The 25,099-nt window shown below is 39.9% G+C and overlaps 1 protein-coding gene across 3 annotated transcripts in view; it reads right to left on the bottom strand.

Annotated features, from left to right (window-relative positions):
- The window catches only part of ITGA6 (integrin subunit alpha 6), a 79,335-nt gene that overhangs the window by 18,268 nt on the left and 35,968 nt on the right, over positions 1-25,099 (bottom strand). For 2 of the 3 annotated variants that reach the window (XM_015110360.3, NM_001258117.1), the window contains 18 exon segments: positions 22,916-23,040; positions 21,006-21,085; positions 19,200-19,455; positions 17,420-17,551; positions 14,277-14,487; positions 13,418-13,611; positions 12,870-12,958; positions 12,045-12,163; positions 8,472-8,570; positions 8,160-8,221; positions 3,313-3,473; positions 2,994-3,137; positions 1,124-1,239; positions 809-998; positions 634-717; positions 457-536; positions 226-303; positions 36-138 (listed from right to left, as the gene is read on the bottom strand). In XM_015110360.3, coding sequence (XP_014965846.2) covers positions 36-138; positions 226-303; positions 457-536; positions 634-717; positions 809-998; positions 1,124-1,239; positions 2,994-3,137; positions 3,313-3,473; positions 8,160-8,221; positions 8,472-8,570; positions 12,045-12,163; positions 12,870-12,958; positions 13,418-13,611; positions 14,277-14,487; positions 17,420-17,551; positions 19,200-19,455; positions 21,006-21,085; positions 22,916-23,040 — 2,323 coding nt within the window. 3 annotated transcript variants of the gene reach the window in all.

The following is a 25,099-nucleotide window of genomic DNA, read 5'->3' as shown; positions in this document are numbered from 1 at the left end:
TTGGTATAATGAAAAGACCAACTGCTCCAACTTACCCTGAATTCATACTCTATTAAACTTCCCACTTCATCTTCAGATTTCATAGCTTGCTCGCCAACAACTGTACCTCCAAAATACACCTGGGAAGGTTTAGCAACTCTGTCAAATTAAAAAACACTAGTTTTAGTGAGGATTGTAAATGGTTCTTTCAAACATTGATTTGTTATGCTAAACACAAACACTTACCCCGAGACCGATAAAAGCAGTTCAATAACCACTTTTGCTTTAGCTGTAATTGGAGCCAAATTATCTTGATTGCTTGTTCTGAAAATGAAAAGGAAACAATAGGGTTGTATTTTACCAGTCAGTTTTCTCACTACAATTAGACTTCTTTTATGAGGTAGATCAGGGCCAATTCATTGACTGCCCATGTTTTCATGAAATAATTCTGAATGGAGAGGTTGATGTAACTCTTACGTTTCTAACTTCAGATTAATATCCAGATCTGGGGTGTCAAAGGTGACTTCAGTTGTACTTAAAACCAAATAAAAAGTAACCTATAAAAACATAAATAGCTGTTAACACAAGCCATGCGTACTGACACTGCAATGGTATTTAAAACAGTAAAATATAGTATATGAAGGCATCACCTACACTTGAATTTCTTTTAAAAGGATTTCCAAGCTCACAGTCAGCTTGCGAGCCATTCTGGTTGGCAACACAACTCAACTGTTTCTCCTGTAAAAGAAACACGCACTAGGTCACAATCCAGCCATTTGCCGCACAGTGTTGGCTTTTTCCCTCGCAGCTGGTCTCTAACAATACTTACAGGGAAAGCCCTCAGTTCTCTATATGCAGAATATGTCAAAGTGTCTGGAAACGTTGCAATCAGTTTAGCCTCATGGGCGTCATCGCCATCTTTTGTGGGATTCCTTGGGTTGGAAGGGCTGTTTGTCACTGTTATTTCTAAAGCAATATCCTTCTGATCTTTTAGAACTAGTTCTGGTACACCTTTTTGACTATTAAAAAAAAAAAAAAAAGAACAAAAAGGCAAAGTCCTCAATACGTTTCCAGTAAACTTTCTTAACACAAAGCTATCGTGAAGCCAGAATCATTTTTGCTAGTGCTACAGAGCGATTCTTACATTGGTAAATAAGAAAATTTATCTTGATTTCCTTCTCGGGTGCAAAATTTGTATTCTAGTTTAAGGTTGCTGTTACATACATTGTCGTCTCCACATCCCTCTTTTAAGAAGTGCACCTGTAGGAAAACGAAACTATTGTCAATTTACACCATTCAGGACTTAGGAAGGCATCGATGTAGGTGACTGGCTATTCCACACAGTTCATTTCCCTGTGTGACAATTACCATTGCAGAATTCAAGCTTTAAATGTACTCTGTCACACATCGAATCCTCATTCTGTCCTTTAGTAAAATTGTGTTTGAAGAACACTTTGACCAGGGCATGGTGGCAGTGTGATATAGAAGAGTGTGACCCAGCAGCCACAAAGATTTGGGTTTGAAACCCAGCTCTACCCCTTACTTAGCTAGCAAGTCACTTAACCTTTCAGAGTCCAAGTTTCATCATAGGTCACGTGCAGATACCACCATTCTAACTTTATAGGGCTATTGTAAGAAGTATCAATAATAATGATCATGCCAACGATTATAATACTCAATTTACATATCTTAACTCATTTAATCCTCACAACAGGCCTCTAGAAAGATACTATTATTATGATTCCCATTGTAGAGATGAGGAAACAGAGAGCTTAAGGTCAGGTAGGCAAACGGCATGCTAGTACCATGCTAATGGGTGCTTGATAATCATACTGATAAATAGGAAAATCATCTCTAGCTATGGAGCTGGGAATGTACACAAGAAATATTAACATGATAATAACAAAAGTACATAAAGATATACAGAAATATAAGGAACTATATTTGGTGACAAAAATGACTGACAATGTGCAGATGTAAGCATCAGCTCCTGAGCCTGAGACAGTGAGGACTCACTTCTGCAAACCTGCCTCAGTAAGGCACCAGTACCAGGAGCCCCAGAGTGGACAGACGCTCATCATCAATTACATTTTTTTTTTTTTTTTTGAGATGGAGTCTCACTCTTTTTGCCCAGCCTGGAGTGCAGTGGAGACATCTCGGCTCACTGCAACCTCCACCTCCCGGGTTTAAGTGATTCTCCTGCCTCAGCCTTCTGAGTAGCTGTGATTACAGGCATGCGCCATCATACCCGCTAACTTTTGTGTTTTTAGTAGAGATGGTGTTTCACCATGTTGGCCAGGCTGGTCTCAAACTCCTGACCTCAAGTGACCTGCCCGCCTTGGCCTCCCAAAGTTTTGGGATTACAGGCATGGGCCATCACACCTGGCCATCATCAATTAGATTTTGAAAGCAAGAACATAATGCCAAATCAAGCTGTCATAGCTCCCCGGGCTAACCTTGCATCTTAACCATCCTAAACCCCTAGCAAACAGACCCCACCTCATATGAAGTATCCAGCAGACCATCTAATATACATTTTTCTTCCAAAGATGACTTAGGCTGTATTAGGCACTAAATGACTACTGTATGCTAATAATACTTTTTTGCTTTGCTGAATTTTGCTATTCCTTGATTTAAATGTTCTGACTAGCAATATATTTGCTTTCTATATTTCAGTGTTCTCAATTGTAAAACACAATGTATTTTTCTTTCTATGTACAGCTAACGGAGAAACAGTGTGAGAATGTAAGCTCTACCATTTATAGTCTCAATAAGTTATAATGGCCAAAAATGAAGAAGGAAAATACATTCTGGCCCCAAATCATATTTCATGTTTTATGTGTCTATTGCTAATTTGGGAAATAAGTCTTCTCTAACTTTGCATACATTAAAAACATATTAACACAAAAGAACGGCCTTTAAAGCAAATCACTAGTTCTATTCCCTTCAAAGACATTTGATTTAGCACCATAAATGGCAAAAACTTTGGCAAAATGAGAGTCAGAGAGACTTACATCAGTATGAGCTGTCTTGGGTTCATCTGAATTCAGAATTGGAAGAACTTCTGGAAGTGAATTAACTCGCCTACGAGAGCTTGGTTCTTGGATCTCCACTGAAGCAGTTATGGGAATGGGACGCAGTTTATCTCTGATATTATCCTGAAAAGCATGCAGTCACAGTTAAGTGGGGGTATAAATCCTATTGGGGAATTCCAAAACAATGATTTTGTATTGATTAAGAGGTTGCTAGAATAAATTTCAGAAATCTGTATATCACCATATAACCTTTTTCTGTCCCCTTCATAAAACAGATGTGACCGTCCACAGCCCTCACCTGTAGCCAGAGGGTTTCCTCCATGCACACTTTCTGTTTCTGCCTTTTCAGAGTTAGTTCTTGAGTATATTTGGGCTCAGAACCTTGGTTTCGAAACTGAACTCTTGAGGATAGCCCAGATTTTCTTCTTTCTTTTTCAGCTTCGAGTGTGCCCACAATTGCTAGATAAAATTAAAATCATATTAATGTAAGTGCATTCATGCACAATCCAGCCACAAGCATATTGAACTCCTTTTAAGATTTTAATTTCTTATAGAAAACACTGCCATTGTTTCTCTTCAAATTTCCTGGTAATATGCATTCACACAACTGTGATGGTTCAAATCAAGCTGTCTTTTCCTTCCTTTTGCTGTTAACAATGTTTCAAAGTTAAATTTTCATTGTGCCACCTGGGGGAGCTCAAGAATAAGTTAAAACCTTTCAGCAGTTATTAAGAATCAGTTTCTGGCTGAAGCTCATGAACCCACAGAATACTAACGATAAGTAGAAGAACCCAACACTCCCCCTGAGGACCTAAACTGATTTTCTCCCTTTTAACAGTCACTGCTTATTCAAGTGGCCTCGTGCCTTTACTATTTGGAAAAGGTCTCTCTAGAACAGCAGCATCTCCTCTCCTGAGGGCCTGTGAGGATGCAGAACCTCAAGCCCAGTTACACCTACAGAACCAGAATCTGTGTTATTAATCATCAGATGATTGTTATACATATTGAAGTTTTAAGAAACACTGATAAAGGATAGTTGTCTAAAAAGAGGAATAATATATTTTAGAGACGGAGAAGTCTTTCAACAGTAGGATGAGACCTTTACCTTATAAAATAAAAGAGGCCGGGCGCAGTGAATTATACCTGTCATCCCAGCACTTTGGGAGGCCAAGGTGGGTGGATCACCCAAGATCAGAAGTTTGAGACCAGCCTGACCAACAACATGGTGAAACCCTGTCTCTACTAAAAATACAAAAATTAGCTGGGCGTGTTGGCACATGCCTGTAATCCAGCTACTCGGGAGGCTGAGGAAGGAGAATTGCTTGAACCCAGGAGGCAGAGGTTACAGTGAGCCAAATTCATGCCATTGCACTCCGGTCTGGGCAACAAGAGTGAAACTTTCTCAAAATAATAATAATAATAAAGATAAAAAAGAATTAAGAGGTAAATTATATATTTTTGAGTGGATAGAGGGCCTGTCAGCATAATATAGCTCCTACAACTAAACTGCCTACCCTGCACTGGGCTAGAAGGCACAGCCTGTTCTTGATAACCTACACTAATGGAACCTGTAGGGAAGCCAGGACGTGGACGATCAGAATCTCATTTTTTGACTTCAGAACACATTCTTTGTTGGTTCATTAGATGTGGCTGCTAACTGTGTTTTTCATGGGCCAATACTTAAATTACTTACATTCATTAAGCACTCACTAACCATCAAAAGGGAAAGCAAACCAAAGTGTGTGGAGGGCTGGAGAAGGCAACCTCCAGGACAAAAATCTGCTATAGAAAACACAGAAAATTAATAACTCACATTCTAATATTCACTTTAGAGTTGGAAGAGACCTTTTCTGGGGAGGCTTGGGTCATACTGAGAGGGACAGAGGCAGCACCAGCTTCTAAGTCTCTATCACAAACACAAAAGGTGACTGCTTTCCACAGGGTCTTAGATGCCCAGGTCTCACTTGCCTCTTGGCCACTGCAGGAGTCACTCCTTCCCTCAGCCAGCTGTCTTTCCCTTCTTTCCCCTTCCACCTCCCAGCAGGGTTGGCCTGCTTGGCTAAGCCCTCCCCCTTCCCCTTCAAATCTCAGCTTGGACCTCATCTCCTCCAGGAAGCCTGTCCTGGCCTCTCCTCGCGATCCTGGAGTATTCCATCTCTCCAGTCTCTACACCTAGACCCACTACGCTGTGATTTTCTGATTCTCTCCCTCAGTGGGGCAAAGCCGAGGACAAGGACAAGGATCCCATCAGTCTTATTCCCCACCACAGTCCCCAGCAACTAGCACAACACCTGATAGACATATGATTTACAGAACAGATGAACAGAAGTGGAAGTAACGGGTTCCCCACTTGCACACTCATGCACACACACACGATGTGACATTCTTATGCTGAATGTGAGCAATTCAGACCAAAATTCAGAAACACTGACAGTTTCAATAGTAATTTTTGTGTCCATCTGGAGAATTCTTAAATGTCACAGCTGCCAAATGGAATTCTCCCCCATTTTAGGCCCTCTGCAGCCTTGACATCATCCATTTGTAAGTGACCTGCTAGTTTCACAATGAACCAGATAAAGGCTCACACGCTGAGTGCCCCTCACAGCAAAAGTATGGGAGGTGTGGGTGCAGGAAAACCGCTTATCTGCCAAATTTACTCTAACCTTCCCTAACCCTCCAGACAGTCCACATCATCTTAAAATCTTTGCAGGCCACCTTTGCTGACCCCTTGAGGGGCAAGCCAAGTAGAACACTCATTACGGCTCAATTATAGATATCTATATGTATGGAACACCACATCTGAGGACTGCTGAGTTAAAGCAGCCCAGTCAAACAATAAGCTCACGTTCTTGGATACTGGGAGGAGATTTTAAATGTATTAACTTATGTAGCTTTGTAGAAGTTCTGTCTTAGTTCATTTAGAATTTACTGTGGACGTAAAAGCAATGAAAGCAAATGTTCTTTGAATGTCTTCAAAGGAAAGTTTCACCCATAATAGGCCATTCATAAACATTTGGTTAATGGAGTAGCTACATAACGTAAAAGTAATACACATGGCATCAAGTGCTGCGCTACAGCTAGAAGAAAGTCTGTATTTTATATAGGTGATTAATTTGGGGGAAGACAAGGAGTGCTCTAATGAGATTTCACATCTACAGTCAAACTGAGAGTGGTTTGAAAAAATGGCCATCAGAATAGAATAAAAATGTTTCCCCTTTTTCTCTGGCTGCCTAGTCAAAGAATCACTGTTTTCTTCTGGTCTCTCTAATCATTTCAAACACTGGCAAAGGGCTTGTTATCCAAGTGGGGTAGTATTAAGGTATGGCATTTGGGTAAAAATAACACAAATGATACTGAGGGGATGATAGATCCTGAAGAGTCACGGAACACATTTTCTCGTCATTAAAAGTCACACAAAGAATTGCTTTCTACACTCGACAAAATGCCGGCTGTGTCAAAAAGCAAAGCAAAAAGGCCACAGCTCCCCCTGTGCACGAAGTCATAATCCGTCCACTCTAAGAATGCTTCGTGCAAGGTCTGCAGGTCCCGTGGAGAGACCACACAGCAGGAGACGACCCCACAGATGGGGAGACGGAGAAACCACCTGCAGACAGCTGGAAATCTGGAAAGATGAAGGCTAAGTGAGCTTATGACAGTAAGAATCGGGTGAACGGGGACTTAAAAAAAAATTAAAGATAGTACATTTATTTAAACTGTCCCTTTTCTTAATTCATTGAACTTTATCAGAGGTCAGTATCTTCATTCTGTTGCCTTAGTAGATACATTCATTAGTGTTACATAAAACTTCATATAAAATTAAAGAAGAATTAGAGTACAGCTAAGAACAGAGCTGTGACATGTGAGAGGATTCACCATCGCAAACCCTAGTCCTTACGTGGCTATTTTTTTCCTGTTTCAAGCAACAACTTTAAGGTTATTTGAATTACATTACATTCTAGAATATTATAAGGGACACCTTTTTAAAGAAAGAAAACAGTACTACTTTAGATAACAGAAAGAACACTTCAGAGGACTCATTACCTCTTAGTATCGTAAAGGCTAACAACCATATCAAAGGACAGAATGACCTTGGTCTTCACAAAGTGTCCCTTGGTGGCAGATACAGTACACCAGTATCCCAAACTGCCAGGAGCATGGCCAGACCTGGGATGAGAATTTCCTCATACTTTTCACTTTCCTCTTTGGAGAAAAGATTTTCTTGGAATTCCTATGCCCCTGGCCTTGACTCTGGAGCCAGGGGCCAGGTGACTCACAGCTGAAGAAGTGTGGCTGCTATTAAAACATGCCAGAGGCGAGCTTACTACGGCCACTATTGTTAAAGAGCATCATTAACGGTGTCAAAATTCTTGTCAAAAATCCTGTCTTGCCCCATAAATATATACACCTACTATGTACCCACAAAAATTAATTTTAAAAATCTTATTTTGAATTACAAAGAAAGGAAGCAGAACAGTATCTAATAAATGACAAACTGCTTTTCATGTCTTCTCAGTTCATCTCCAGCACAACTGTATGCCCTAATGACTATTAGGTATTGTTCTGAACGGATGAGAAAACAAACTCAAATGTTAAGGGACTTGCCCTGTGCTGTAGGGCCAGTCAGCATCAAAGCTGAGACCAGGCCTCTGACCTCTCAGGGCTGGCCTGCAAATTCCCCAGGGGCCTGCTCTTGGGACACAGGGCGGGTGTTCTGGGAGGGAGAGGCGTGGGGAACAGAAGGCAGCCTGGCAGCGAGCCTGTGCCGTGCTCTGGCTCATGCCGTTGCCCTTTCACAACCACCAGCCACCACCCACCACCTCACAACCACAAAATCAATTTTCCACACTGCTTTTCAAAGACAGAAACGGAGGAAACAGTTGTGGTGGCAAATAAGTACTTTTCCAAGCCATTCTGTCCTAAACCATCTGCTCTGGAAAACTCAAGCGGCGACCAAGTGGAGTTTTTTCCTCCCTCACTGTGCTGTGCCCTCCTGATTACAAGGGAGACAAAATATACACTTAATTCTTTACACAAAAATTGACAGACCCATGTTGGCCACTACAGTTTTATTTTTCTGTGATTTATGCAGAACTTTCAACCTGGCAGACAGAAAATACACATATTTTAAAGGTACTAGGTACTTACATATTGAAGGATTATAACCAGCGGGTTTAGCAGTATATTCAAAACAGGCTTTAACCTGGAGGCTGAATAAAATCAAACACGTATTTCTTAAAAGATCCATTATTGCAGTGGAAAAAACCCAACATGTTCCCTAGCTCTCCAATCCCCCCATTGCCCACTGATGATCAACATGTTATAGAAACACTTGACAGACCCTCTTCCCTTTGCCCAGCTCTCCCGACATCTTCCCTGGGGCTCCTCAGGACAACAGAGTCATCATGAAGCGGAGGTGGGAAACTGAGGGGGATCCCACCAAGACAGAGAGACGCTCACCATATCCCGCTAGGCGCCCCACACACTGTTTTCTGGCGGAGGTCAATTCTATTAGGAGTTACTGTGATGGTTTTCTGAATATTAATCACAGGCCGGGATCTGAAGACCAAAGGAGTGAAAAACAAGCTCAGCCTCTTGTTACCTTGAATGTGAGACTAATTCACATACTAGATGGCATCCTTAGCTGCCCAGCACAGCTTAAAGACACAGGAAAAAAATACACGTGACGTTTTCCCCCATTGCTGAAGAAAATAACTGTTAATAGATATAAATATATATAATGCACAGCCTCATTATACAATACTTGTTTAAAAACATACACACTTATGAGTACATGTGCAACATGTAGGAGTTTCAGAGTTTTAAATACTTTGTCTCCATTCCTACCCAAACACCCAAGTAGCCTTGTATGTTCTTCCAGACACATGTCAGTCTGTTTCTGTTCAAATTATCTAAAATTAAATACTAAAATATATGTATAATCTCAACTAAATGGGAACTTAATTGCCATTGTTCTGTATGTGGCTTTTTCTCATTCATTTCAGAGGTCTTGTCCTATATATACACATAGATCTAGTTCATTGTTTTTCACACCTGATGGTGTTACACCGTATCAGTGTAACATTATTTAACCAGTACCTAATTGGTAGACATTCATGTTGTTGAGCTTTCTGCTTTCACAATCATCATCTATGCACACACTTGAGTTTATCTGTGGGACAAATTCCCAGCAGCAGAATTTCAGAGTCAAAGAATATGTGCATTTTTAATTACGAGTAGTCTTGCCAACATACCCTCTGGAAGAATTACACCAATATACACCTAATACCTGAGATGCTCATGATCAGCGTGTCTACAAAACGTGAATTAATACAGGCAGTCCTGAACTTGGGCGTCTCCATCGTACAAACACTCGCCCTTCTCTTCAGCCTCCCTCGGAGTCTCCCACCCACAACCTTCAGTCTTTGCCTTCCTATTGCCAGGATTGACAACTTTTCTACCTACGTGATATCTCTGCAAGCAAAAACTTGAACTTTTAAACCTCTTCCCACCTCTGTGCTGCCTACTGCAGCCCCGCAAACACTTGAGAAGCTGGGATCCAATTCCACGCCCTACTACGGTTCACCGTCTGAAAACACCTTTTCCTATGTTTTGGCTGCCCTGCTCCCAGCAGCCACAGGGGTCTCCAGGGGTCTATGGCCCAACTGCTGCCACAGGCACAAGAAATGCAAGTATGCAGTGGGTTGAGAGGTATTAGTGGGTGGGGAGGCCCACCTCCATTGCTCGCCACCAGAACTCAGAATGGGCCTGGGGTTTCATTACCACGTGGATTCAGTTAGGCTGACTCTGGTGGGCTTGTGGTAAACCCAGCCATTCTGGAGAACAGTGTTTCTATGAGAAAATGCATTCCAAATCCCAAACAACTAGCTCAAACTTCTGGAATCAATCTGTTGGTAGGCTAGAGAGAGTACAAGTCCATTCATGGTGAAGGTGGGGGAAATAAAGGGTCAAATACTGCCCACATTACCTGTTTTTCTATTTTCCTTTATTGTTTATCACTCTTTTTATTTTACATTTAGACAGCTGCTAGGTGCTAAGATACTAACTAGATACATTCTTACGGTTTGAGAGCATATTTAAAAGGCAAAAATTCACAAGTATTTTAAAATCAGTTGCCACAGATATAGTATTTTACATGTCATAGTATTAATGCTTTAGGGTGGCATAAATTTCAAAAGAAAATATTTTAACAGACATTTCTGCCTAGGACATATTTTAATTTCTGTTTTTTAAACATACAACACACAATTTTGAGGGCACAGTATACATGAATTATGAAAACTATGTCTTTTAACATAGAAAATAAGTCTTATTGGCTTGGCTGCCTCATGTTTAAAATTGGTGTTTATTTACACTACCCTAAAGTGTTAGTACAATTTAGTAGAAAAAATGCCCAGGATTCAAGTCGGGAAGATTTAGGTGCTACATTCTGTCTCTCAGGCTCCAGACTTAAAAGCTCAAGCAAGTCCTGGGCCTCAGTTTCCTCATTTGTAAAATAAGGGGAGGTTAATGCTATTCTTATCAAAGGGTTGTTGAATTTTACTTTCATACTATCTGCAAGTAAAGAGGGAACAAGTGTACAGGGTTGATAGTCAGCCTACTTATGAGGACACGAAAGTAAGGATATTAAAATATCAATTACACATAGACAGAGGCAAACATTTAACTGACTAAAGTTAGGTCATCTTTTGTATTGACAAGGAAGAGATATCCCAAGATTAAATAAAAACCAGATTAGACAGCAGAAGTTACAGTGTAGCCTTTTGATGATACCCTAAAAGTAGAGAGATGCTCAAAAGTTTTGTGGAAGATGGGAATAATGTACTGTACTTTCTATAATTCTATATTATTAACTTTTGTTGTTGTTGTTGAGACGGAGTCTCGCTCTGTTATCTAGGTTGGAGTGCTTTGGTGCGATCTCGGCTCACTGCAAGCTCCGCCTCCCAGGTTCACACCATTCTCCTGCCTCAGCCTCCCGAGTAGCTGGGACTACAGGTGCCCACCACCGTGCCCAATTTTTTGTATTTTTAGTAGAGACAGGATTTCACCGTGTTAGCCAGGATGGTCTCGATCTCCTGACCTTGTGGATCCGCCTGCCTCAGCCTCCCAAAGTGCTGGGAACACAGGCATGAGCCACCGTGCCCGGCCTATTAATTAAAAAAAAATAAGAAGAAGAACCTGCTACTTTTTGAAAATTAAAAAACAAACAAAAAAAACCCCTCCAATTTTTAATGGTGATTTCCAGCAGTGATGAAAGCGCTGGTTAAAGGGAGACTCAAACACCACTGATGGGAAATGTCACACCCTTTCAGGAGGTCATCTTGGTGAAACCGAATCAAAAGTCTTGAAGCACATATATCAATTTCACATCCAGGAATTTATAATAAGGAAATAATCAAGGATATAAACAAAAGAAAGAATGTTTTCCACAGCTTTTTATATCATGGGGGCAAAAAAAATATTGTGAAGCAACGTAACCATCCAGTGAGAGCCCAGCAGTTGGTTAAATAAGCTCTGAACCAGTCAGAAGATGCCTCATAGACAATTGTTAACTTCATTTTTGGAAAAGTACTCAGTGACATAGAAAAAGTCCACTATGTATCCTAAAGAGACAAAAGCAGGTTACAAAATTATGCACAATTATGATCTTAATTTTGTTAAATATACATGGTACAATCACAGAAAATAAAAATAGAAATCAAGATCTTGGAGTTTAATAATGTATGGTGAATTATAGGGGATTTCCTTCTGTATGTTCTTTGTACTGTCACGTTTTATATGTGTTTTGTTTTTTCATCAAAATTGGATCTATGTTTTCCTCAAATACTTTAAAAGATTTTAGAAAACAGGTTTTTATTACATTGTTTACTACCTTCAAAAGACAAAGAAATAGCTTTGCAATTCATATAAACCTTTGAAGTGTAAGTATGACAAATTTCAACCCAAAAGGTCAACATTTTAGTGTAACTTGATTATAGAACATGCTTAACACTAAAATCATAGATAACAGACCTGAAAATAGTTACTGAATCTGAGAGGGAACCAACAGCAACATCAGGGTAGGAATTTCGATCAAGGTCCATGTTTCCAGCAATTGAATATCCAAAATAAGGTGATTTACCCTTGAGAACCTGAAATACAGAGGTCATCCAAATGGACATTATGCTTGCAACATAAGCTTCTTAACTATGCTTTGAAAAAGACACACAAGTTTCTTTTGAACTGGAATTTGAGAGTTCACTTATAAGTAAATTATATGAAATTATATATGAGTCATAAATATCTACATGATCTAACACTTCATACATTTAATTTCATAAAAGTCATCTGATTTACACAGTCTCTCAAAACATAAAAGACCCCATTTCTGATTAGCTTGTTTACTGTATTAAGTCAATCAGGCCATTTCAAACCAAATCTCCCTACCCTCCCTACAAGTCTTATTTTTCTCAAAAGAAATTTTTAATTTTTTGTATCTACGTCCTCCATGTAGTTACAGTAATCTATTTTGTTTGCCCAGTTTCATCTCTATTTACTATGCTACTAAAGAGAATATATCACGTCTCCTCTCTTTATGCCGTCAGGGTAGAATAACATTCTTTTGCTTTGGATTACTTTGATTCCTAACTTAGATATCTAAGAAATTTTACAATTAGAACAAGCAAGTAATTGCATTTATATTTTCTGAAGGTATCTTCTAGTAATACATTTTAAAAAAATCTATACTATTGTGGATTTGTAAATAAAATTTGTGTGAAAAGTCACTTAAACCTAAATATTTTATTACAGGGCAAAAAGTCGAGACTGTAGCTGTAGAAATCCAGGTTATGTGGTTACCTGTGTAGGTTTGGTATTTATTCCATTTGCAGATCCATGATAGATAAAAACCTTTCCCATGTCATCATACGGAGCTCCAACTGCAATATCTGTTGACAACATGACATTTTAACATTTTAAGAAACACTTTAGAAACACTCCAGTACAATGTTTTAAAGTAAGATGACATAAGCACTATTATTTATTCGTTTGCCTTTTTTTTTTTTTTGAGATGGAGTTTCGCTCCTGTTGCCCAGGTTGGAGTGCGATGGAGCAATCTTGGCTCACCGCAACCTCTGTCCCCCAGGTTCAAGCGATTCTCCTGCCTCAGCTTCCCAAAGCTGGGAGTAGCTGGTATTACAGGCATGTGCCACCACACTCAGCTAATTTGTATTTTTAGTTTCCCCATGTTGGTCAGGCTGGTCTCAAACTCATGACCTCAGGTGATCCACCCACCTCGGCCTCCCAAAGTTCTGGGATTATAGGCATGAGCCACTGTGCCCAGCAGTGCTATTATTTAAACAATCAAATTATCTATAATCACAGCCATTTCATAATCTATTATCTACCTGGGTAGCCATCTTGATTAATATCTCCAATATTTTTTACTGCAATGCCAAACATAGAATCTTTGGTTCCATTAAGACGAATTGGCTTCACATTATTCCATCTGCCTTGCTGGTTCATGTAGACATACACTGCACCTCCAACTTCTCCATCTCTATCAAAATACTGTGGGGCTCCAATAACTATATCTTGCCACCTAAAAACATAATGAGGGGAAAGAGCCATGAACCAACAGCTAACATACCAGCAACACCAGTCTAGGTACTAAGGTTACAGAGAGATATAATAGAAAGGCCCTCAACTCCAGAATTTATGACTCAATTATAGCATTTTTTAAAAACCAAGGTAGCCTGTAAAAAATGCCCCAAGAAAAATACTAAGGGTAAGAACGCAAAGCAAGTTCCTCAAGTTAGAACCACAGTGCAGCAGGACTCCCATTAACACCTCACTATTCTACCCCACCCCAACTGGCACCAACAGCCATGGATCTGTTTTTGACTTTATCACCAATCCCTATTTTCAACAGGAGCTGATGCTCCATCAGCCCCATATGAAGCCACAGAACAGAATCATGCAAGTGTTTTCTGAGTTCATTTTTTTCAAATTTTAATTCTCATGGACCCATAATCCCAACATGCAAGTAAAAACTGAAAATCAAAAATATAATCCTATACCCTGGGGGAAGGAGATGAATGTCTGTCTGCTGCCATCATACAAATGATAAAGATGGGTTGGTAGAAATGTGGCAGTAAAAATATTCTTTACATCAATCAACCTGAAAGGACGGCTCTTCTCAAGGCCTACAGAAGCTAGTCAAAGCAGCAATGATTTGCAGCATAAAATAACCTGAGGTATTCTCACCCATCCTTGTTGAGGTCCACCACCGCCACATCATAGCCAAATGAAGAGGCCAGACCTTCTCCATCGAATATGTGCTCAGGGAGGAGATGTGCAGACTTCATATCTCTCCTTAGCAAAACCACGGCTCCACTGTGATTGGCTCTGGGAGCACCAGATACAAAAGTGATCTCATCTTTAGAAACAATACCTTTCCCTGAGTCCAAAGAAAAACCTAGAAAAACAAAATATATACAGCCCCTCACATCAATCCATATATTTTAGGCCTATGACATGGGTAACTCCATCATTACCTCTTCCTCTGGCTTCCCACCCCTCTCTCCTCCTGACCTTCCCACCAGCTATCACATTTGTAATATGAGTGACAGAGTTCAGATTTGACCCAAGGACAAAGTCCTGGGGCTAGCAAATTTACTGCTTTCTATGGATATTAAGACTTTCAATGAAAAAAACTTATGTATAACTTGAATTTTGAAGTATTCATACATCTTAAGAATCAATTTGCACCTGATTTTAATATTAGAACTATGGTAAAAGGAGATCAAGCTAGATACTGAATTGTCTAGGAATAATTTGGTTATGTTACATCATTTACACAGAGAATACAACCTGACTTGAAGCATAATTGACTGCATATTATAGGGTTCTGCTATAATTTAATGGCCAGTATTTTTACAGGAATAAAATAAAATTGAAGAAAAAGTAATCAAGCTTGGTAAGAGGCATCAATCTCTTTGGTAATCAGACAAAAACAAATGCTATCACCACCATAGATAGCATTTCATTGTTTTGGACCAACTTAGTTCTCAGACACAAACATGCAGACAAAACAATGACTGATGATACATGGTATTTGAGAACCTAGTATAAACAACAGAGGTGAGGAAGTTGTCATTGGTATCAGCTATATACTTGTTCAGAGGGCAGAAAACATTAGGACACTCCCATTATAAAGCATCAGGTAGGATGTCAGATTACAAAAATAAGAGATCTGGTGAAAAGCAAATAGAAGTGCCCCTATCAAAACCGTTCAAATTAAGTAAATGTTTATATAGAAAGGTGAAGCAGATGCAGAATAATATAAGCTCACCCTCTTTATTGGGTTTTACTTATGAAAAACTCCACCACTACCGTTACAGTTCTCAAATTGTGAAGTGAATTAAAAAACATGAGCCACCAGATTAGAGAGGGCAATATGGAATCCAGCCATCTGGCCACAGAGCCCCAACCATGGCATGCTTTTTGTGTGTGCTTCAATGGAAACAAAATAGGACATAAAAAGATTTATGCTCCGTATGGATCAAAAAAAAAATGTTAATGACCACAACCAAGACAATTTATTTGTCATCGCAGAGGTCACAAACCTAGGTAGCTATTCATCATCACATCAGGGAATGTGTCAGGCTGCTCCCGGGGAGGCCGTGTTTTATAAACAAACTGATCAGGATCTGTATAGGAAACGCTGGTCAAAAACAGCAAGCCTGTACGCATGCACGGGACGGAAGAAATTGAAGAAAAAGTAATTATGCTTGGTAAGAGGCAGGACAGCCACTGCTGTTCTCGCTGGATGAGGAGGCCACCACTGCATCCGTCAAGCTGCTCTCATTGCCAGCTTCCAAAACCTCAAGCGGATCATTTTATTCCCCCAAACCCTCCAATCTTTTGAAGTGACAGATTCACACACAGCACAGACAAGCCAAATGTAACAATATGAGTTTGATATCTTTCTCAGGCATTCACTTTTGAGGAAATCCATTCTATAAGTGGCAAATGTATTTCAGAAAAAATGCTTCATATTTTCGTATGTTCTGACAGCAAGCACATTTATAAAATCCACAGCCATCCATCTTAAAGACCAAAGTATTGGTTTCTTGGCCAGTGTAATTACAATTAATTTTTGTCATAAGTAATCCCTAAATAAAACATTCTGAGGCAGGGTCCTGCTCTGTTGCCCAGACTGGAGGGCAGCGGTGCAATCACAGCTTACTGCAACTTCAACCTTGCAGGTTCAAGTGATTCTCCTACCTCAGCCTCCTCAGTAGCTGGGACTACAGATGTGCACCACCATGCCTGGCTAATATTTTTGTATTTTTAGTAGAGAAGGGGTTTTGCTGAATTGGCCAGGCTGGTCTTGAACTCCTGGCCTCAAGTAATCTGCCCACCTCGGGCTCCCTAAGTGTTGGGATTACAAGTGTGAGCCACCAGGCCGGGCCTGAACAACTTCTTAATGCGTGTTTACTAGCACATTGTTTGAAATTATTCATATATCTATACCTGTTTTTTCATTTTTTACCTTCCATTGTTCCAGTAATACCCTAACATCTGGGTACTTTTCTCCATTATTTTAAAAAACAGGTTACTATTTAGAAGTTTTTTATATTTTTTCCAAGAAATCCACAGTAATTATTCTTTATGTCAACTCATACCAAGAATTAAAGCTTTTAAAAGGCTTTGTGTAATTACCATAATGCACATGAATAACTTAGGACATCCATTAGTCATGCAAACAAGCCTTAGGAGTTAAGGAATTGGCCCTTAGACACAGTCTGGGTGTCCTGAAAGCCGCTTTAGCAGTCCTGCTCAACCTCCACTGGGAAGCTTTTATCCATCTGCGGGGCCCTGTGACATGGGGGTCCCAATCCAGAAGCAGGGCCAATCCTCGGAGAACCACAATCACAGAGGGAGGACCTGGAGGTCTTGACTTGCCACTTAAGAGTAACTTTATTAAATGCAGTTCTTAAGAGTATCTCTGGAAAGAGGCACTGAACAAAGAGCTCAGCTTACTGTGAACACCCATGCACATTTTCATGGCTGCATGAACAAACTGTTTCAGGTTACGGAGGCCGCCATTAGCTCAAGAGACAGACTTCCAAGCAGGAAGAAGGACGGACGATTTTAGGTGATAATAGGTTTCTTCCCCACTTTGAGGGAGCCCCGGTCAGAAAGAAAGGATCCCAGGCATCGGTCAGGTTAATAACGCCTCTAGATCACCAAGCTTATCAAGTTGCAGCAAAAGTGGCCACAGGTCCCGGCCCCACCTGGCCTCTTCTCAGCCTAGAAGTCCAGGGGCAGTAGGCCCTGCGAGGGAGTTTCACACAAAGTATCTGAGAAGGTGGGCAAAGGCAGCCATCTGTGCCTGCTCCTACCTAAGTAACTGTTAGCAGGAACAGGAACGAGACTTTCATCATGCTCAGTCTCTCCACCAACTTCATAAGGCCCATCTTCATAGATGTTCATGTCAAAAAAAGTGTTATTCTTTTGCTCTACACGAACAATCCCTAAAGGAATGAAATGGTAAAAACAACAACAAAAAATGAAGATGAAACAAAAGAAAATAAATGGTTCCTAATAAACATCCCCCATGCTATCACTAGTTACAGGAAAAAAAATTTGAAGGAAAAAAAGGAAGGACAGAGATGACTTTTATGGTTGTTAAGTATGTTTGCGTAAATTTTTATGAGAAAGAAATTTGAGTCATTAAAAAATGTCCCATGCATTTTCATGAACTGTCTTTATAATGCCATGAAACTAGATGAAAAATGGAAGGTTTGCTTAGTTAACAAAACCTACAGAGAACAAATTTTTAAATGACATGAACTTGATACATATATTTTACGTTCTCTGTAATCCCGCCTCAAGTTGTCCTTTTTCAGCAGTGTAAAAGTGACATATTGATCTTTTCTTCAATCACTTTAACCAAGATTTCATCTTCTAAATATTCTTACAATTAGTAATTTAAAACATAAGATTTCATATAGTAAGCCCAAATCACTATATGACTTTAAATGGCAACGTTTTAGGTCAGGGTTTATAAAGCAAGAAAACCATATTTTCCGTGAATTAAAATATACATAATTGGTGGATGTTTGTGTTTTATTTTACCGTATATGGCATTTATTCAGGCTAAAATAAAACTAAATTCAACATGTAATTTCAGTTAGGTCAAAATAACCTGGGAAATACTGTACATGAAGATCCTGTTGGGGTGAGGTGGGGGGCAAAGGGAAATTACCCTTGAAGATTGCACACAGAGAACGGTGTTGAAAATTCATTTAGAACCAGAATTAAAACACATTTTTGAATGGAAAGGGGAACATTTTCCTAAGTTCTCCCTGATGAGTGAAAGTGTTATGTGACTTATATTAATAAATTTCTCAAAAATGGCTTATTTTCAAATCAGCTGCAGTTCTCTTCACCATGGATGACAGGTTAATTGTCTTTTATGATACAGCATTTTCTATGCCTGCTTAATTTCTTCAGAGAATTTAAACTGCTTAGCAGGAACTGACCAGGTTCACATAGTCAAAAAATGTGGGCCATTTTCCTCTTTACCTCTCCACATCTCCATTTACTCACATCACAATAATCAAACAACTTTTCCTCACATATCTGAAATTATACCTCAAAATTCCCCAATTTGTCTGTAATCTGCCCTTCTAACTTTACTGAATTATTAGCAAAGCATGGCCTTTGAAAATAACATATACAGAGAGAAATGTCCATATTAATACAGTTATTAATGTCCATGTTAATACACTGTTATTTGTATATACCATTATTTAATTCTCCTAAGTTTTCAGATCACTAACTTAAAATTAACACTTCTAGCTTCATGAGCCACACAAATATAAAACAGCAAAAAATACTAATGTTAATTATTATATTCCTACTTCAAAAAGTTAACTACCTGAATTAAAGTACTGGTAGAGGAGAAAAGAACGTCAACACTAAAACATACATTCTACTATTATTAGCTTTTAAAAATCATATTGTTTAGAGATTTTTAATAGCCTACCCAACTTTCATAATATACAAATGTCTTCTAACACATTTTAGCTCAAAATGTACTAAATCATGGTACAAAATCATATTACAGAAATTAGGGAGACATTCTAATCTCTATTTCTATAAATACAAAGGTCATACCTTTCCAGTTGTAAGTACCCGGGGCTCCAAATACAATGTAATGAAAGTCTTTAGTAAAAGTAGCTGCTACACCTTGCTGGCAAGAGCCAAATTTCTCATGGCCTCTCAATCGCCCATCACAAAAGCTCCAATCTCCCCCATCCATATCGTCTTCAATCCTGAGATTCTGGCTCAGGACATAACACCGCCCAAAGATGTCTCGGGATTCCTGCTTCGTATTAACATGCTGCCTTTTTTCATATCGGTGAGCACATGTCTGCAAGCAGATGGAAGAAAGTAGCCCATTCTTGTCTATAAACCTTGTTTTTAAAAAATTACATATAGATAAAATGGTCAATACAGAGGTTAATTCTAAAAAGGATAATTAAGCATGTCCTCATCTTGGGACTGGATCCCAGACCAGCAAATATTCCCCAAAGTGGCACTAAGAAGACCATTATCAAGGCATATAGAAACTAGAATGTGTCTTATTCTCACTGAGAATAATGCTCCAATCCAGGTATTGAATGACAATCTGTATCCATAGGCAATTCATTTGTAAATTTACCTGTCACATAAACAAAGGGAAACACCTTATTTCATTTTCTTAATTCAAATTGGCTTCTAGTGGCTGTATTAACCTTGAGAACATCAGTGTGAAAGTGGGTAATTATGTTCTAGAGGAGAGAAATCATGGACCTGTTTTCATAGGGATCAAACAAATACAGCTAAAACATTTCCTTTTCCCCACACTATTTCCTTGAACTCAGTCCTAACTCACACCCTGAGCTCTGAGATTATTTCCCAAAATATGCCTACTTTTACAAGGCAGAGAGAATTACAAGACCAGAAGAGACAGAAATAATCTCTATAACTTCTACAGGGTATGAATGGCTACCCTCCATGTAAACACAGGCTAAAAATATAATATCGACTCAATTTCCCAAAAGTGTCATTCCTCAAATATCAAAACTCAATGTTCACTAACGTTTTTTCCTCAAAATTCTGTATAAATTTCATTACAGCAACCAGATTTTGAAGGAGACAAAAAGATTATCATATTCCAACCAGGAAGACATTGCCATGACCATCTAGCCCAATCCACCTAACAAACCCTCTTTTCTTTGCTATCCCTTCTATTTGAAAAAACTCAGAATAAGTAACAAGAGTTTAAAACTACCTGGTTATTACTTTCCAAGACCATGCCCATATTTTTACTATCTATAAAGCTATAAAATTCCAAGGATAGAAATGATGTCTAGTTTTGTTTTGTTTTTAATACCATCTAGAGTTTTAGGAATATATAGTAAAGGTTCTTTAATAAGTTATTCAAATCTGAAAGTTCTAAAGAAAAGTAGGTTGTGTGATTGCTTCAAAGTATATCAGGAATCACAGGAGAAATAAGGCTTTGATTACTTCTTCTTTTTTTTTTTTTTTTTGAGACACAGTTTCACTCTTGCAACCTCCGCCTCCCAGGTTCAAGCAATTCTCCTGTTTCAGTCTCCCAAGTAGCTGGGATTATAGGCGCATGCCACTATGCCCGACTAAGTTTTGTACTTTTAGTAGAGATGGGGTTTCATCATATTGGTCAGGCTGGTCTCAAACCCCTGACCTCAGGTGATCCACCCGCCTCAGCCTCACAAAGTGTTGGGATTACAGGCGTTAGCCACCACACCCAGCCTGATTTCTTCTTAACATCCATTCCTGCTTTAAAGCAGTAAGTTCGCTAGAATGTATGCTCCCTGCTTTGTCCCCTGCTGTAAGCCTGGTGCTGGCATGTAACCAGCAGTCCAACAGTATAGGATGAACATGTGTCTCTACACTTACCACGACCTTGCCCCCCGGACCTTGGCTCTGGACGGTGACCCCCATCCACTGATCTTCCTTGCTTTCTGACGTGGGGTCAGCTGTAAAAAGGAGCACAGTTAGCCTTCCAAGTGACTGCACATGCTAGAAACCATCACTGAACAAAAATACAAGCAACTGTTTCCAAATGGCCTTGACTCTGAGTCTAGCTACTCGATAAATTCAGTTACTCAATCCAGAAAAATTACTTGTCATCTCAAGGAAACAGAAAAGTGGTTTTTGGTAAAAATCTTTCAAAAATTTGAAACATAAAATACTTAACTCTATATAGTCACCTATTTTGTCCAACAATACCCTTTGCCCTCTCTTGATACCCAGGGTCCTGAATGCAGAAGGTAAGTGAAAGTGTAAGACTAAGGGAGCCCTCCAAAATACATCTCTAAAGGCAACAATGTAAAATCTAGTATTCAAAACTCCAGCTACCATCTAAACTAACAAAAAAATGGGTACTTCTCTATATACTCCCCAATTTTTTTTATGTAACAGCATTAAATGTTCTTTACTGGAGATGGGAGAAAAAGACTCAGATTTACTTTAGGATCTTGTAACTGACAATGTATCAATGCCAAACAGGCGAGTTATTGTTAGTCAGAGAGAGGGGGACCACAACCACCACCATGTGCTCATTTCAGTATCAATTTAAACCCACTGTGTGACCTATATCCAAATTTTTGCACTCCTGGATGAGCAGTAACACAGATACAAGTTTTAATCTTGAATCATTACAAAAATATGAAACTAAACAACTTTAGCCAGAGGGAAAAATGCCAAAATGTTAAAAAATAAGTCTATATACTGAGATTGTCAGTGGATTTTGTTTTTTATTCTTCATAGGTGTATTTTACCAGTTTCTTAAAATTAACACATATTATTTTCTAATAAATGAACACGTTATTTCTTTTTCTTTTTTTTTTTTTTTTGAGATGTATTTTGCTCTGTCACCCAGGCTGGAGTGCAGTGGCACGATTCTGGCTCACTGCAGCGTCTGCCTCCCAGGTTCAAGCAATTCTCATGCCTCAGCCTCCTAAGTAGCTGGGACTACAGGCATGCACCACCACACCCAGCTAATTTTTGTATTTTTAGTATAGACGGGGTTTCACCATGTTGGCCAGGTTGATCTTGAACTCCTGACCTCAAATGATCCACCCAACTCGGCCTCCCAAAATGCTAGGATTACGGGTGTGAGCCACCGTGCCTGGCCAACGAATGTTATTTCTAAAAGATGAAGAAGCAAGAGAAGAACATAAACACGAATCTGCAAATCTACTTAGACCGAGCATATCAAATGAGGTTTGGCTAGAGCTTCTCAGTACACTAATAGCTCTGCTCAACCTACAAGAAGCCAGGTACACTGGATGTCAACATGCCTACCTCATGGTATCTTCTACCTATCCAGAGTCCTTAACAAAACAAGTCTCTATACGAGACAGTAGGGAAAACTTTATCTCTGTTAGCCAGCTCTCATTTCAAAGGGGTCTGATATTTAAAACTGTCTTTCTCCCAAAAAGTTTAACAGCATGTGAGAACTTTTGGCTGATGAATACAAGATACGCTCATTCATTCTCTTCATTGCTATGAAATCAGTTTTTCCACGACCCCCTGCAGAATCTCAACACATCACTAGGTGGCAACATCCCTACACCATATTGGTTTAGTAACCATGGTTAGGAGGAACAGCAAAACACGCGGCATCCCAGTATGATTTAGAAAGTAAAGTAAGTATTTTCAGGGCAAATAAAAAACAGTCAAGGTTGATGCAATTGAAAGAGGTCCTCTCTACAAGAATAAATGTTTGTCCCCACTCTCCTCCCTCAGGGAAAAAGTACGGGCAAGCTGCCGGAGTGAAGGCTGAGTGAGGGACAGGAACGCACCATCGTTATCAAATTCGATGCGTGTGCATGGCCCCCGGGCGGTGATGTCGCAGCTGTACAGCCCTCCAGTTCTGTTGGCTCTCTGCAGTGGAAGCGCTTCTGCCCGCGGGGCCCCCACGAGCAACCTGTTGATGAAACAGAAACAATTTGGCGATGTGAATTTAATATACATTTAACATGTAAATCAGTCCGAACTAGGAGATAATGGGATTATTCTCTGTCTAGGAGTCCACTAATTCTTCCACAGCTTAGGCAGTGAGTGAGAACAAACGTAGACTCCTATGGCTGGTTCACGTAAAACGCACAAACACAACTACACAGGGAGGCCAAAGAGGGGATACCAAAACGGGGAAAAGAGGCCTGTCTCTGATGGTATCAGCATTTCCTGCTGGATATGATCTGGTGTTTAAAACACACCCTCTTCATAGAATACAACCTCTAAGCCCCTATGATGCCAGGGATATCATATGAAACTCAAGAGAAGAAACCAAATACTTGTGACAATGGGAGGAAAAAATGGCCACACCAAATGTAATAAGCAATAATATGTCAGTTTCTAACACTATGCCTTCCTGAGGTAGTTTGAGAGTAATTCTGACTGTATCTTAGATTTTCAGTTTATACACTGATTGGGAGAACCTAAACAGTAAGTAAGATACAACTCAACTGAATTATTCACTTGCAGCCTTGGCCTCTTTCCAATTCTTTTTTTACCTCCAGTTTTATTAGGGTAGAATGGACAAATAAAAAGCAGATATATTTGAGGTGTACAAGTTGATTTTTGTTCTTCCAAGTCAGTTCTTACTTCCTTACAAGAGTTCGTCCTCTCTCATCCTATCAATCTCCCACAAAGGACTCAGGGACAACTGGGGTAGCTCCACTTATGTACTAGGCACTGTAATATTCCTTCTTCTCTCCAACCGCGTGTTTTTATCTCCTATAAGGAGGCCCCCAATCCAAATCCACAGTCCTTAAAATTTCACCATCTCACAGCTGGACAGCTCTTTAGAGACCCAACGACCTTGTTGCTAGGTCTCTTTTGCTAACAGCTTTACTCACCATAGGTTTACACAATCTTTGAGGCCTGGCTGACTCATGGAACTAGGACAAGAAACAAAAACAAAGAACACACACCTGACTGGACAGAGATAAACCAAGGGCTGAGAGTTTTGGAAACAAGGCTGGAGCTGAGGAAAGGACTGGAAACACGAACCTGTACAAACAACAACCTCTTACAACAGAAAACAAGCCACTCCTGGCCGTCAAGAAACCCACAAATCTCAGACGCAAAAGCAAAACAAGTGAAAGAAAATACAAACCAAATAGTCTATTACCTTCCTGCCTGTTGGGTTCCAATAAAGGAATCATTCCAATAAAGGATTCAACATTTTTTTTAAAAACCATTATCATGCAGCAGGTGCCATGGGAGGCAAGTGTACCTGGAAAGCAGGAAAGCAGGGAAGGGGGCTAGATGATGCCTGGACAGAGAAGGAGGGGTGGCTCATGGAGAACATATAGCCCCAGCACTGTCCTTCCTCCCAGATCCCTGGACAGTCAGAGTCAGCCTCCACCTCCAAACTCACCCTACATTTGAAGGAACAAAACAGCACACACCAAGGTACAGAACTGACACACAGAACTGGAGCAGTGTCCTTGGTGCCTGAACCTTCTTGACAGAGGACAGAGGCAAGGCTGGGGCCACAGGGTCCCCACAGGTCTGCCCCACACCTATTCCAGTGATGTCCCTGATCCCAGGAACACCAACAAACAAGTACCTGGGAGGTGAACTGGCCCAGACTATGAGGTGAATGTGTTCAATTACTGTACTTGGCAGATGTCAGAGGTGGAGTCATGTGGTGGGCGCTGGAAGAGATAAGTGGGGTGCCAGGATCAGAGGCCCAGAACCCCAGGACTTTTTCACACTGGAAGCCCCTGAGAGAGACCAGTCCTCCAATTTTACAGATAAAGAAACAGAGACCTTGAGGAGCTTCATTACTCATCCCCCAAGATCTCACAGCTAGTGGGTAGCCATGACAAAAATTACCTTGGTGCAATGTTGCCTCCATTTCTTTACAAAGCTGCTTAGGAAGTAAAACCCAGGATTTCAAGTTTACAACCTAGTTGAAAGGGCAAAACTTACACAAGTAAAACATCACAATCAAAACTGTTCTGTATGTTGATAAT

This window comes from Macaca mulatta, chromosome 12, assembly GCF_049350105.2.
Source record: "Macaca mulatta isolate MMU2019108-1 chromosome 12, T2T-MMU8v2.0, whole genome shotgun sequence".
NCBI lineage: Eukaryota > Metazoa > Chordata > Mammalia > Primates > Cercopithecidae > Macaca > Macaca mulatta.
This window is presented reverse-complemented; position numbering and strand designations above follow the sequence as displayed.